Genomic DNA, 15,922 nt, shown 5'->3' with positions numbered 1-15,922 from the left:
TTCTCTCTCATGCTAACACTGGTTTCCTTAGTTGTCTGGTGGTTTTGTTTATGAACCAGGGCCGGGGAGCATTGGCGTGAACCGCGGGCTCCCTATCCACACGGTGCGCCCGGTCCCCAGCAGGCCTTGCGGGACGTGGACAGGAAGCGGAAGGGTAGCGCGACCTCCCGCACAGAGCTGCGCAGAGCATGAGGGGGCGGCGACCGCGGTGCAGGATGGGAGCTACGTGGGCGCCTGGGGCGGGGGCGACTGCCTGTCCTCCTCCGCGCATGCGTGTTGTGTTCTCATCTCTCCCGACCACCCGGCTGCCTCCTGCCTGTCGTGGGCCTGCCCCCGCCACCACCCCGAGTCGCCCTGTGCCCTCAGCACTTCCTGCAACCTACGGGCTCACAGCGGGCCTGAGCAGCCCTTGGAGGCCTGGACTCCACCACGCCTCGGCAGGCTCCGTGAACGTGCCGCGGCTGAGGGAATGTTCAGTGCGGGTGTGAAGTCTGTGAGTTCACGGAGTGGAGCGTGTCCCCTGTCTACGGCACCCAGGAGAGGCCGTGAGCGCCCTCTGCGTGCATGACCTCGTGTTCCACGGCAGGCCCTGAGTAATGTGTGGCAGTTCCTTTTCCTCCCTTTTCAGGAAATGAGACCACAAACAAGTCTGTGTGTGGTCATGGTGGTTTAGTGGGAATTAACCAGGACCACCAAGCTGATGCCCACAGGCCCAGAACACCCGTAGAGACTTGAGTTTTACTATCGTGAACTGTGCTAGACGTGGTGGCTGTATGCTTGCATCAGTGAGTGACCGGTGACGAGAAGCAGGGTGTGCGTAATCTCAGAGTATCTCCCGGAAGGTATTTGCAAACCTAGGAACGGACAGGTGCCACCTGCATGGAGTCGAATCAGGGTCCGTACCCTGAACCCCGGAATTGATGCACTGGGAAGGGGACATCATTTCCATGGCTCTCTTGCCCAGAGTACACACCCTCGGCCCGATCTTGTGAGACCACCGCGGAGACCCCAGTGGCTTGGGGAGTACTCCGCCAGGGTGCCATGGTCGTGAAAGACGGGCGAGCAGAGAGCCAGCAGCTGTCGGAGACTGCAGGGGACTAAGGAGTAACTGAGTACACCATGCGATGCTGCACGGGATCTCGGGACAAAAAAGGCAGAGTGGAAACCCCGGTGGGGTTTTTCATGATAATTGTATTGTCTGGAGTCACAGGAGATGCTAGGATTGGAGGAGGCTGCGTCATGATCTGTGGAAATTCCCTGTACCATTTTTGCAGTTTTTCTCTATAAAGTAGGGAAGATGAAAAGTGAAAAACAACCACCTCAGGTGTGGTCAGTTACAGTAGTTAACTTAGGAACCATCTACTTGGGAAGTGGGTGTGCTTCCCCAGGTTCCTGCAAAGTGTACCAAAATGACTGCCATGCTTACGGATTCCCATATGCTCTTCTCTTCGCTGAGTCAAGGGAAGAAGGGCTCTTCAGATCTGTTATTTCAGTACAACTTATACATAAAGCCTGCCTCACCTGTCTTCCAAACGTGTACCTCATTACGACTTTAGACACCCAGTGAACCCTTCCATCCTGAGCTCCTAAATCAGGTGCTCAAGAAATATTTGCTTTATTGTATCAGTTCCTTTCCTGGGGTTTTCTCACGGAGCCCCTCCTCTGTACATGGAGGCCATCCATCTGATCTTTGGGACAGCAGGGGACCTCTTCCCACCCACCCAGCCACCCACCCACCCCAAGATTTTATTTATTTATTTGAGAGAGAGAGAGAGAGACAGAACACATGAGTGGCAGCGGAGGGACAGAGGGGGAGAAAGAATCCTTAAGCAGATTCCCTGTTGAGCGAGGAGACTGACATGGGGCTCGATCCTACCACCTTGAGATCATGACCTGAGCTGAAGTCAGGAGTCAGATGCTTAATCAACTGAGCCCCCTGGGAGACTCCATTCTAACTGCATTCAGGTCAAGCAGAAGCATTTGATGGCAGAGGAGCCTCAGCAGAAGCAATGTCTGCAGCTGGTGTAGGCAGCCAGCAAGTCTGTGACTGTACTGTTTGTGAGACTCCCTGCATTGTCCCTGTCCTGCTGAGCGGCAGTGACTTCGCCCTCAACTGCATTTCTGGCAGTCTCTGAGGGACTTTATTCCAGGCCCTTCAAAAGCACTTTTAGGTAGAAAGACCTCTTGCTGTAATATCCCTGGTAAGGAGGGACAAAGGGTGTTTAAGTATAAAAAAGTTGACTTAGTGATGGGTGTTTCATTGTAATTTCTCTTATGTGGTTGTTAAATACATTTTTCCCCCTGAGCTGGCATTTGAATTAGTGTTAACATTAAAAGTAAAGAGTCACACTAATATGCAGCCTCTTAAAGTTTTTTTAATACTCACTGGCCATTTGCAAGCCAAATACATTTTTTAATACTTTTAAAAATCTTCCCATTATATTGGGCTCTCTGCTCGACAGGGAGCCTGCTTCCCTCTCTCTCTGCCTGCCTCTCTGCCTCCTTGTGATCTCTGTCAAGTAAATAAATAAAATCTTTAAAAAAAAAAATCTTCTCATTATAGAAGTTATATATATTCATTACAGAAAAATAGTAACTATAGAAAATTAATCTTGGGGTTACTAGTGATTTTATTTGTTTCTTTTTAATACATGCCTATTCATGTTTTCAATAAGATAGGATCATTAGATACAGTGTATAAATTTTTTCATGCTTCCATAATTGGCTGTGCCATCATTTAAAGTTTTCCAGCTGTTGCAAATTCAGGTTTTCCCATTTTTCATTATTACACAGAATGTTTATATCAGATAGTCCTAAGCCCCCCCCACCCTTGACCTCTTTGGCAGTTGGGCAAAACCTATGGATTCACCTTAGGATAATTTTTTTTTTCACTCAGATTAAAGTAAAAATACAAAGCAATCCAAGCATATTAAAATACAATTGCAAAAGTGTTTAAAATTTTGTGAGATACCAATAAATATATTTCTTCTGTGTTAACAAAATGATCTAGTATCAGATCTGATAACTTTCAAAGTAGTGATGAGCATAGTTGACATTTTGATATGTCTGCAACAACTATCAATTGACATGAAAATATCTATTGTTTGTTTTGGTGTCAAAGTCACAGGTACAGCTAACAGTACTATAGTTTGTTACCTATGTTAATCATTGACAGAAATGGGTGGTATTTGTTTAGAAGTTGATGAAAATAAAGATCTGTATTTTTTTCATTCAAGTTCGTGGGCACCCTAATTTCTATCCATAGACAAGATTAAAAACCACTAGCCATACATGAATCTTGTTACGTAACTCTCCCCCCTCCCCCCCACATACCCAGTTATTTCTGTAAGGTAGAGTCCTGTAAGTCTAATGGTGTGAACTTTATAGGAACCTTGATTTTTTTACTGCCAGGTTGCTCATAAGAAAGCATAGACCAGAAAAGTCCGCCTGGTAGGTTTAAGATTGTACAGTTAAAAATTTTCTTGCCTACTTGGAATATTTATAGTTTATATTTTTGATTACTTACTATAGGCCCAAAATATTTTTATTTCTTGTAATCACTCATGAGCTTGAATTTTTAAAAATATAGTTGTTGGCCATTTGTCATAGATAGTGACCAATAAAATTTCCCCAGTTTGATTCTATTACTCTTTATTTTGCTTTTGTTTCAAAAAGCGTTTTGTATTTTTTTCTTTAATCTTTTTGATGCAATTTATTAATGTCAATGTAACAATATTAAAGCCTATCTTGTATTGGCAAGTTACGGGGGTGTTATGCGCTGCTTAGTCATGTGCTCTCCAAAGCCCCACCACTTCATGCAGTTTTGGCAAGTAGACCACCTTACTATTTAAGAATTATCTATGGGAAAAAGAATTGGAACTTCAGAGCACTCTGTACTTTGTAAATGTGCACAATTACTCTTATGCAACAATAATTATAAGCTTAGTGGAGTGCTTTGGGACAGAATTCTGGCACGTGGCCAGTCCTGTGTAAATGTCCCCATGCATTACTCTGACCTGCTTTTGATTATGATGCAAAGTCCTGGGCTATTTAGTTCTCATGGAACCTCCACCCTTATAATTAGGATGAGCCCTTTGGGGACTGGAGACTGAGAATATCTGAGTGGTGCACTTCTCGGAAAGAGCCATTCTTTAAAAAGTTGGCCTCTTATCACCTCTACTTTGCCAAACCTGGGTTTCATTTTTTAAAAAGCAGAATATGCTGCTGTTGCTTGCTTGCTTGCTTTTCTCCTAACTTTAGGTCTGTCCTCTCTTTATAACCTAGTTGTCAGTCTTATTAAGATATAACAAGTTGTACAAAAACAGAACATCTGAACAACTTGAACCCAGCAAGCAGAGAGGGGCATGCTACATTGCGGGGCCTTCCCCCTTCCACCTGGAGTCTCTGCCTGATGAAAATACAGAGGGTCCACATTCAGGTCCATGGCACTACTACTGGCACACGTGTAGTCCAGCAAGTAGACTGTTCTAGGGAAAAATAGCTTAAAATACTGAAAATGGTGACATAATTGTCATTGGCAGGTCCATTCCTTGACCTGCTGCCATAAAGGGGGAACCAGGTCTGAGTGCTCAGTGCTAGTACCTTCAGTGTCCCCTTCCACAGTGACTTAAGATGCCTTTTCTAGAGACCACGGGAGGCTTTTCATTTTTCCTTCTGCACAGGCGGTTAGGGTAGCTAAGATGAGAATATGAACATTTTTGTGATGTTAGCATATATTTCTCGATGCTTCCTGAAGTGGCTGCTGTCCGTTCACAGCGCCAGCCACAGAGTATGAATGGAGCCACTCCGCGAAACACCGGTTGTCACTTGACAAATGTGGGTGCCAGCTTGTTAGGTGTGAAATAGTAGCTGTGTTTCATTTGCCTTCTCTTGTGTTTATCATGTCTGTTCTCCCTATATAAATTTCTCAATTTTAAAGAAATACTTTAACTTTACAAATTATTTATAAAAAACATAGTTTTGTTCATAATTCCACACAGTGCAGATTCTACTGGTCTCCCTAGAGAAATTTACAACTGAAGTACTAATACAGAGTCTGCAAATACCGTGAAGACCAACACAAAGATTGCCTGTTGAACCCTGTAACTCCTGTGATTGTATTTTCCCTTCCCCCTTTACAGATAAAACCAGACTTATTTTTTTTTAATTTTTTATTTTTTTGCCTTGTACACAGCTCATAACCAGGTGATGTGACTGTACTTGATCTAATTACTTGGTGCTTTGAACTACTTAGTACTTCCCCTTTCTCGGAATGTGAAATTACTTATTATTGTGAACGTGTCAACCAAAATATATAGTTCTTTATGCAGATTGTTCTAGTGATGGCAGAACTGCTCATTGGCACTCTTGGTATCATCTTTGTTAAAACTCAGGAACCAGAACTAAACTTCAGGCTAAACGTTTGTTTAGGTGTTAAATATAGAAAATGCAGGCGGGGGTGGGGGAATCAACCATCAACCATCAATGGATAAAACATTAATATCTCTCCCTTTGAACATAGCAAAGCCTTGACTTACAGCACATCAAGGAATAACGCTTTTGTTTTGATACAAGCTCTTTATTTTTTAAAAATCTGATTTTAGATATTCTCAGATTTTTGATTAAGATGTTTTAAATAATCTAAATGTTTTTTGGAAATATTAAACCAATCCCAAATTCAGTTTTTTTGTGCAAAATACCAAAATTGCCCTTCTAGCCACTTAAGCGATTGGAGCTCAATAAAGCTTTCTTTAGGCATGATCTGGCTAGTTAATCCCTTTAGGCATCAAATTTTATTAGACTTTTTTGTGTTCATAACATAATTTCTGAAACTTTTTTGGGAAGATAATGTTAATATAAAATGGCTAAAAAAAATGAGCTTTGAAATCAGTAGTTAAAATCATGTGTTTGAAATCTGGTACAGCTAGTTGCTTGTGGCTGGGTGGCGACTTATTCTCTCTAAATCATAGCTGCCACATCTATAGAAAAGAAGGAAATACCTATATTTCCATGGTGGACATGAATATTAGATAGAATGCTTGGCGCAGGGCCTCACTTCCCTGCATTATATCATTCTGACAGAGTGTTTGCAGTATTGGTTTTTGGCATTCCAGTATGCTGGCACTAAAATGTCATTAGCTTTGGTGGCCCAACACCTGTATTTCAACTCCTCCATCAGTCCATTTACCCACCATACTTGAATATCCAGTTCCTCTTCCCTTCCTCTCTCCTCCCTCAGACTTCGTCATCCTGATTTCTCTCATCACAGGCTTTCGGCTTCTCTGTAACCCTCCTCTTCTGTACCTCCCCCATTCTTGTTCCCCTTTCACCCCCCTTCCATTCCTGCAAAAGACAGAGTTGATCTGTGGGTCTGGCTGGAAGAGCTCTCTGCAGTGGAATAACTCTACTAGCAAAATGTGCAGGTGGATGGCTGCTGGGAGGAAGGTTCGAGTCCACTGAGCTTAAAGGACAGGAAGAGCCCAGACTGGCCAGAAGGACCAGCTAAGGTAGCCTTCAAAGGCTGGTATTTTGGTTTTAAAAGAAAAAATCAGTCATTTGTCTTGACATCAAAGTGTAAGGACTCAGAAATTTGATTTAAGGTGACGTACTGAATTCTGCTGTTGGAGAGTTACATAGTGCATTAGGATTTTGAACTGAATAAAGTTATGTTCGTGTAGAGAGGGTATGTTTTAGAGCTCTGTAATCCTCAGGAGCAGGAAACAGGGATAGGGCACACAAAAAAACAAGGCTTTTATTGTGTGAATAATTCTCACTCAAGTGGAAAGACATTTTGAACAAGCAGTGTCTGATCATGATAGTAGTGAATTTAACACCAGAAACCAGACCAAGATTTCCATCTACCCTAGTGAAACTGAAATAGTTCAACAAATGGAAATGCTTTCTTGGAAATAATAGCCAGAGCTCTCTTTCAAGGAAAACAAAACAAAACAAAACAGAATGTAAGTTTAAAAAGCTCTGCTAGAGTAATCAAACCAGAGATGTGTTTGAAGATAGAGTCTGAAGAAAGTATTAGAAATTAGTTCTAATTATCTCATGAGCATTCCCCCAACTCAGCAGCTGTGAAAAACTGCAAAAAAAAAAAAAAAAAAAAAAGGTCAGGACTTAGTGATGACACACATAAAACTTCTAAATAATTTTTAACCGATTAAAACACCCAGACTTTTCTGTTTTATAAATATTCTTCATTTTTTTGTAGGGTTTAGTTTTTTTCTTTAGAATAACACTATTTTAATTTTATCTGCCAATTTGTACTAAAGTGGTAGGGTTTAATATTACATTATTATGAATTTATATTTTGGGGGTCCTAATAATATTTCTAAATTTTTGTATTTGAAATATATGAAATATTTCACTTCAGTAATTTGTCCTTTTATGCATTCTTCCTTTAAAATGACGATTTGGGGGGCGCCTGGGTGGCTCAGTGGGTTAAGCCTCTGCCTTCGGCTCAGGTCATGCTCCCATGGTCCTGGGATCGAGCCCCGCATCAGGCTCCCTGCTCCGCAGGGAGCCTGCTTCCTCCTCTCTCTCTCTACTTGTGATCTCTCTCTCTGTCAAATAAATAAATAAATAAATATTAAAATGACGATTTGGAATTAATACACAGAATAAACACTTTGATTTTGCTCCAGTGTTGTCTCATTTTAGAGGATGTCTAGACAGCATTTCATTTGAGACCTGCAGGGTGAGGGGACTTAGTCAAATAAAGTAGAGCTGTTGGAAGAATGTTCTAGACAGTCTTTTAGGTGAGAAAGGGCGTAGTGAAGTTTGAGCAACTGAGAAAAATTCCGTATAGTGGGTTTGGAAGGATGATGGAGCGATCTGACTTGGAACTGGAGTGACAGGCTCACGACAGGCTGAGAGGGCCTTTGGGAAGGCATGGAAAGTATCCAAGGACCCTTGGGAAACCAGAGCATTTAAAACTTAATAGTGATGGTCAGGTCTGCATTTTTAGAAGGATCATCTGGCTAGTGGTGCAAAACTAATTAGAAGACCCACAAATGTTTAGATGGCTGAGGGATGGGAAAGAAGGTAGGTAGATTTGAGAGCTATTTAGGAGCTGGAATTCCCAGGGGGTCTGGCCTGGACAGCTAGGTGAATGTGGCAGTTGTTGCAATTGGGACTGCAGAGAGAGCTGTGCAGGTTTGTGAGGATGGTAGTGAGTTCTTGTTTGAAGATGCTCACGGGCAGAGTTCCATCAGGAAGATGTGAAGATATGGATGGGGGGATTTGAGATGTCTGTAGTGGGCACCTAGACTCTTTTGAGGTGACAGTAGAAGTTCTTTCTGGGCGTGGGTGGAATATTCATGATGGGAGGAGGAAGGGCAACAGAGTAAGACCCGCCAGAGTGGCAGAAGAACGATGGGCAGAGGTGGTATCACAGAAGCTGGGAGGTGAGTGTGTTGCTAGAGAAAATGATCATCTGTGCCAGATGTTTTGGAGAATTGGAGCACGATAAGGACCAAAATGATCTATTTGCTTTAGCTTGAAAGCTGTCGGTGGCTGTGCGATGAGAGTCAGATTGTAGCAGTTCTGAGGTGAGGAACTAGGCAGCCCTTTCAGGAGGTGGCCAGTGGAAGCAAAGACAAAGGAGAGAACCCAAAGGGTGATAAGGACTTGAGGACAAGTTTTATATTTAAAGATGGAGACATGAGCCTGATTCAGTGATAATGGGAATGAGGAAAGAGAGAGAGAGACACACCCTAAAGTTGAAGAGGGGGGTTCAAGGCATCAGAATCCCAGGGAAGGTGCAATGAATGCAGGCCAGAATTGCGGGGGAGGTCGGGTTTGGGACTGTAAAGAAAAGGAACACTGGATCCAGGTCAGTTTGTGTGTATGATGGCGGACAATGAGGATGCTTGCTTCTGATGTGGCTTCTTTTTCCTTGTGGTGTAGACAGTTGTTGTCATTGGCAGAGACCGAGGAGAAGGTAGGTGGGGGAAGTGGAAGGAGAACAGAGGACCTTTGCAGTGTCTGCTCTGGGGAGGGGGAGCGAGAGCTTCCCAGGGACAGCTTGAGGGCCGCTGAGGTTACCAGCAGGGAACTGAGAGCAGCCCCGAACTCACCCGCCTTCCTGAGGACTGTGGGGTGTGCTGGAGGACTTTGTAGAGAGTTGGACTGCAGTCCCATCCCCAAAGTGCAAGGAGCAGACTGTAACGCATGTGGCTCCCGCTCCTCTCGGACACTGGCGTGGTGTAGTCCTGTGCTGCGGCAGTAAAATGCTCCGGGCAGTGATTCAAGCGCTCCTTCTCTCATGGCCCGAGACCGCTGTCTTGTTTCCTTTAAGTTCTCGTCCGCTTTTTCATACGATTTCTGCCTCCTGCCTTGGTTTTCTATCTCCTTGTCTGTTGTTCTGTCACATCGCTTGCTGCATGCAAGCCTGGGTCAACCCTACGCTCTGGACGTTGTCAACATCTGGAAGGATCACACCTCTGAAATAAAGCCACGAGCTTGAAGACCAGACCACTTACTAAACTGAGATGCAGAGATGCAGAGTAGACAGCCGCTAAGTGTGACGATTCTCATGGGCTGTGCTTTGAGAGTGTACATGAGTGTTTGTACACAGATTTCGTGACGCCTATCAGGTCACTTCTCAGTTGCCCACCCATGAGATGTTCGGTACCTCTATTCCCACTGAGTTTTCTCATTTTGAATTTCCGTGGATTATGACAGTATTCTTGGAGAGCCTCCTGTATCATTATATAATCCCTCTTTAGTACCTGCAAAGTGTCTTCATCTACATTACCTGAATTTTAAGACTACACGATTAGACATTTTATACCGTTATTTCTTCTTCTCATGGGTTTTCAAATATTTTTATATCTTGTATGGAAATGACATGTATTTTCAAACGTATGCATTTTGTATGAGGGTGACTTAGCATGTCATGACTCCATCATCTAGCCATGTCACATGTAAATGAGCTAGAACAATGTAAAGTATTGTGGAGGTTTGAAAAACAAGTTAGCTACCTTAGCTTTTTAGCTTTTCATGTATTTCTTTGTTTTACGGGCTTCCTCATCTGTGAACATATCATGTATGTATCAACAATTTTAGCTTTTTTTTTTTTTAATTTATTTATTTGTTAGAGAGAGCGAGTGAGCACAGGCAGACAGAGTGGTAGGCAGAGGCAGAGGGAGAAGCAGGCTCCCCGCCCAGCAAGGAGCCCGATGCGGGACTCGATCCCAGGACGCTGAGATCATGACCTGAGCCGAAGGCAGCTGCTTAACCAACTGAGCCACCCAGGCGTCCCAACAATTTTAGCTTTTTTAGAGAATTATATATTTAGTGTATAGTGAATATCATTCTTAAAGTTTTTTTTCTGTTAATTAACTTAATTTTGATCCTGACTTCCCCTCCGGTCAAGAGGAAGGAATTCAGCACCAGTCATTTGGTAGCTTCCCCCTAACCCCCGAGGCTGTGCCAGGGTTTGGGGTCATGTGCAGGGCCAGCACGTTGAGGAAAGGGCCTCATCGTCAGTCGTCTGGCTACACTGCTTACCCAGGAGAGAGCTCTTACCCACCTCAAACGTGCCCTTCGGGTTCATGGCTTTGCAGGATGGCTCTGGTGCTCACTGCATGGGAACCATTGGTGAGGTCCAGGGCCCTGGGCCTCAGCTTCTGGCTCCCTCAGCTTCTGTCTCCTAGAAGCTCTTTTTCCTCCGTACACCCTACTCTTGCTGGGAGACAATGTGGCTCAGTGACTCCCAGTCCTTTCTCCTCTCTCCTGTTCTAGGAAGTCTTTTCTTTTCTTTTCTTTTTTTTTTCCTTTAAAGAATTTTACTTATTTATTGGAGAGAGAGAACACAAGTTGGGGGCAGAGCAGAGGGAGAGGGAGAAGTTGGGGGGAGGGGGATGCAGGGCTTGATCCCAGGCCCTTGAGATCTTGACCTGATGCTTAACTGACTGAACCACCCAGATGCCCCCTGGGAAGTCTTTTTTAATCTGGGGGAAAACCCTCAATCCTCAGTCTCTGTTCTCAAGAGGTATAGGGTTTTTTTCTGTTTTTTTGTTTAATAGAAGCTAAGAAGCACTGGCACAGACCTTCCCTTAGCAAGGAAGCCCACACAGTGTAGCCTATTTAAATGGTAGAATAGAGGGGACAGAACACAAATCTCTTAAAAATAATAATAATAATAATAGTAATAAAGTAGTAAGTTGCAGAGTAGTTTAAAGAAAAAAAAAAAAGGCATTTAACAGACCAGCGCTATTCAGTGTTACCTCCCCCGAGACCAAGCTTATGTAGCTAAGTCTCTGTTTTATAACTCACTGAGGAATATTTGCTAAATGTGTTTACATTTTATTGACGTAACTTCTGAGTGATCTAAATATCAAGCAGAATGTAACATTTTTAAAGTGACATGTCAATATTCTAATTTTGCTTTGTCTTGCTTTACCCAAGAACACTGGAACTACTTTGGGGCCGATGAGAATCTTGGTCCAGTGGCTGTGAGCATTCGAAGAGAAAAACCAGAAGAAACGAAGGAAAATGGATCTCCATACAACTACCGAATAATTTTTAGAACCAGTGAGGTAAGTCGCAAACCAGAAAGACCGAGGCTTGATCAGAGTGAGGAGTCGCAGCAGCACAGCCGTGAAAGGTACCAGCACAGAGCTGCCCGGGTCTTAGAATCTGCCAAGGCCCCGTTCATCCGTTCTGCTGGGTACGGGGGTGCACGTCACGGTTGGATTTGAATCCTTCCTCTGCATCGACCCCTGGGTGGATGCGACAAATGAATGGGGGGTTTTGATTTGGAGAAAGATACTCAGGTAAGTGTGGCCCCAGGAAGCTGGAGTCCTCAAGATTCTGAAGTGGATATTGTGTACCCTGCCCGGGCAGCCGGGCAGCACTGAGCCAGCGGCCTGACAGGTGAGAGCGGGTCACCCAAGAGTTAACTCGCTCTTCCACACTGTTGCTTAGGACAGTTTTTGACCCAAGAAGAGGGAAAGAGACTTTTCTTCTTCCGCTTCTGCTTGGCCGTCCCCTGGGCCTGTTCCCCAGCTGTCAGGAGACTCCAAGGGACCCGGCGAACCCGAGGCTACCTCACGGCGTGGGAGACCGACTCTCGGGGCTCTCTAGGACTCGAAGCACACATCATGTGTGAATTTTTCTTTTAAAAGAAAAAGAAAAGGAAAAGAAAAGAGAAGGAAAAATGAAATAGCCACCAAAGCAGTTTTTGTTGTTGGTGCTGTTGTTGTAAACTCATGAACAAGTTTGGGACTATGAGGTTTTTGCCTTTGTTTTCTTTCTTTCTTTCTTTCTTTTTTTTTTTTTTTAAAGATTTTATTCATTTATTTGACAGAGATCACAAGTAGGCAGAGAGGCAGGCAGAGAGAGAGGAGGAAGCAGGCTCCCCGCCGGGCAGAGAGCCCGATGCGGGGCTCGATCCCAGGACCCTAGGATCATGACCTGAGCCAAGGCAGAGGCTTAACCCACTGAGCCACCCAGGTGCCCCGCCTTTGTTTTCTTTCTGAACACACAGTCGTGCCAGTTACGAATTTGTTACTGCCTCTCTGCACCACATTCACTGTAGGATTGCTGTTGTGCCTTGATGCCAGTACCCCGCTGAGGTAGCTAGAAAATAATGGTTTTGAAACCAGTTTAAGTAGGACATTTACTTCATTTCCCCCATTGGATACAAGGCAGGTTTCAGGGGTTGGCTTCACTTAGTAATTGTTCCTCAGCTTGAACTCTGGGGAAATTAAAAATAGGATTTTTAAAGGCATGACTTCAGTATCTAACGGGTTGTACGTAGTGGCCACAGAGAACTGAAGAGCTCACACGCCCCACTGTACGTTCTCTCTTAACCAGAGCTAATCGTTAAGCAGGTTTTGTTGAACATAAAAAGCACAGAGAACACACTGTTTTTGAAGCTGGACTTAGGTAGTCGCCTCTTTCTGCCTTCTTGGATTCCTGTCAGCCTGTTTCTTTACTTCTGGGGGTTTTGTCCTCCTGTTCCTACCTGTTTCCCCTCCCAGGGCCACTCCAGTTCCTACCATCCATGACGTCAGAGGGCATAGTTTTCTAAGAGGGATTCCCCCCTGCCTCCTGTCACTGGTCTCCATGACTGTCCCCTGCAGCTTGCTTCGCAGTTCTTCCCTGTCTGGTCCCAGCCTCTCCTCCCCCTCCAGCCTTAACTGCTGTCCTTTCAAGCCCTGCTGCCTGGGCCCGGTGTTCAACCGCACACACAACCCTCCCCACGCCCACTTCTCTGGTCTGACAGTTCCGTCCTCCTCCTGCTAGCCCGTCCCATGGTCCCTTGGGTCCATTGCCTTAGCCCTTGACTGGAACATCCAAGCCAGATGTTATTCCTGCTTTAAGACACCATCATCACTTATTTTTATGTTCAAATTAATGTTTAACTGACAGCTCTGTTACTCAACTTGTTCAGGCCAGAAACTTAAAGTCACACTGGACTCCTGTCTCCTCCTAGCCTCCTAACCCCCAGTCTGGTCTGTCAGCAAAGCTTGTTGACTTCACAATATGCGCAGAATTCACCCCCTTCTTTCATCCCACCACCTTGGTTTGGGCCAGGCCACCATCCTCTTTCTCTGAGAGCCTTTCTTCCTGCTCTGCCTTTAAGCCCTGCGGGGATTCTTTAGAAATGTAATCCAGATCTGTCATTCCTCAGTGCAAAATCCTTTAAAGGTTTCCCATCTCCTGAGTAAAAGCCAGTCAGTGTCCTTGCTAATTTAGGCTTCCTTCCCCTCCGGGGCCACCTCAATGCCTCTGCCTCAGGGCTCAGCTCCTCCTTATTCCTCTGTCCTGCAGAGTCCTTCCCCTGGCATCCTCCTGGCTGCAGCTCTCTCATTTCCTCCTGACCTTTACGCATAAATCACAGGGGCCTTCTTTGGCCGCTGGATCTAAAATGTCTACTCCCACACATCCCATTTCATGTCTCATGCTGGGCTTTATTTTTTTCACGAACCTTTAATACTACCTCACATGCAGTACTTTTTATTTTGTTTGTTTTCTGTCTCCCCCATGAGAATTTAAGCCCCATGAAGGTTGGACTGTTGCTTGAGTGGTTCATGACTACACGTCTAATGGGTAGAATCCTAGGTCGTGCTCTCCCTTCCTCTCCGTCTCCGTCCTGTCCTCTCTAATGTGTATGTAATGAAGTGTCCCTAGCTTTCATGTTAACTTTTTCCTTTCCAATCAAAGTCATCCTTAAATGTGGTTTAACTATAATACCTTAGTTAGGCTTTTCACAAAAATTAACTAACAAAAGTCCTATGAGAGCAATATCTCTAGATGCCGGTCCCTGTCCGACAGACACTTCGCTGTTTCCTCTTGCATTTCAGTAGAAATCAGTGCACAACCTAAATAGGAAAACCTAAACATATTTGTAAGCCTGACAGTTTTATGAACAAAACCTTACAGCAGGTGAATGTTTTTAAGCAAAGGTGCACCAGGACTTCTTACGATCCTTGTCTTGTTTCTGGAAATCGTTAGGAAAAATGGCAGCAATGCTAGTGATCCAGATAGAAGAAATAAGTCTGTCTTTTTTCCCTCTGCTTTGGTTTCCTTGAGGTGAGCTGCTGTCTTTCTGTGGTGCAGGATTAGCCTTCCTGGTCTTGGTTTCTCTGTTGAACAGACTTCAGCCTGTGTAGCTTCCTGTCTCCAGGCGCAGGTAGTCCCATGGAACAGGGGCACAGTAACTGGGTTGTTCCGCAGTTTCCTATGCTTTAAAACACAAACAGAAGAAAGCCCCAGAAAACATTTCTGTCAAATACCACATTAAATCATAGGGAAAATGATGTTTTTATTACACAAGTGTTATTTGAAAACAAATTATTTGTAAATGAAAGAAAAGATACCAATTAAATGGATAGTGCCTTGTTCTTGTATTGAGAGCAAGATGCCGGTAAATTTGGCTTTTCCTGCCCTTCTCTCTCTTCCCCATCAGCTGGGAAATGTTACAGATTTGACGTCTCTGGTGCCTGTTCTTTGGTTTCCATTTCCCTGCTAACAGTGTATCATGCCTCCTTTGCCTGATTTCTGAGCCTCCGAACAGCTTCCTTCCAGCTGGACTGTCTGCTTGCGGCTTCTTCCTCCTGCGGTTCATCTTAGGGTACGCGTCCTCTTCCCCAATCAAAGGAGGTCTGAGGCTCCGTGGGGGAGCCTGACGGGGTGCAGCCCCCTCACGTGCTCCTGGGCCCCAGCCTCCCTGCCCGCCCTCCCCGGCGCCCCCCTCAGATCCTGCTCCACCCCCCGGGGTGGCTCTTTCCACCCCATATCCTGTTCTTCCTTCGCTCTCCCACATGCTCTTACAGGATTTGCACACCCCCCCACCCCCCACATCTCGTGGCCCCTTTTCAGTGCCAGGCCTTCCGTGAGGGCCTTTTCTTATGCACTGAGCCACAACATCCCATACTCTGCCTTTGGACTCTCTTAGAACCTGAGCTTGTTACGCTTTTCTTAGCAAATGCAGCCTTCCGAGTTGCCACTGTGGGCTGCTTCCCTCGCCCCCTCGCACACAGCACACCTGGCCGCCCGCAGGCATGCCTTCCTCTGTCAGCTGGCCACGCCTGCTGCGGGTCGGTGCCCGGTGTCCTGCTGGCTTCATGGGAAGGTGTTCAGTGTGATGGGGTTTTTTCTTAGGTCACCATACAGTGTTTACATTATAGTAACAGCTTTGCTGCGTGACACTTTCTGGGAATTAAGACTCCTCTAGGCTTCATGTTTACTCCAACAAATCATCATTACGTGGAGAAATCTCTTTGGTGATGTTTACATTTCATAATCATGGAAAGTGTTTTAAGAAATAAGGGGAAATCTTGGGGTGCCTGGGTGGATCAGTGGGTTAAAGCCTCTGCCATCGGCTCAGGTCATGATCCCTGAGATGCGGGATCGAGCCCACATTGGGCTCTCTGCTCAGCACGGAGCCTGCTTCCTCCTCTCT

The 15,922-nt window shown here is 45.0% G+C and overlaps 1 protein-coding gene across 10 annotated transcripts in view; it reads left to right on the top strand.

Moving 5' to 3' along the window:
• SIPA1L1 (signal induced proliferation associated 1 like 1) overlaps positions 1-15,922 on the top strand; it is a 365,306-nt gene that overhangs the window by 238,214 nt on the left and 111,170 nt on the right. For all 10 annotated transcript variants that reach the window (XM_080808595.1, XM_080808603.1, XM_080808602.1 and 7 more), the window contains one exon: positions 11,419-11,549. In XM_080808595.1, the coding sequence (XP_080664721.1) occupies positions 11,419-11,549 (131 nt within the window). The remainder of the gene's footprint in view (positions 1-11,418; positions 11,550-15,922) is intronic.

Source organism: Martes martes (assembly GCF_963455335.1).
Source record: "Martes martes genome assembly, chromosome: 7".
Lineage (NCBI taxonomy): Eukaryota > Metazoa > Chordata > Mammalia > Carnivora > Mustelidae > Martes > Martes martes.
This window is presented reverse-complemented; position numbering and strand designations above follow the sequence as displayed.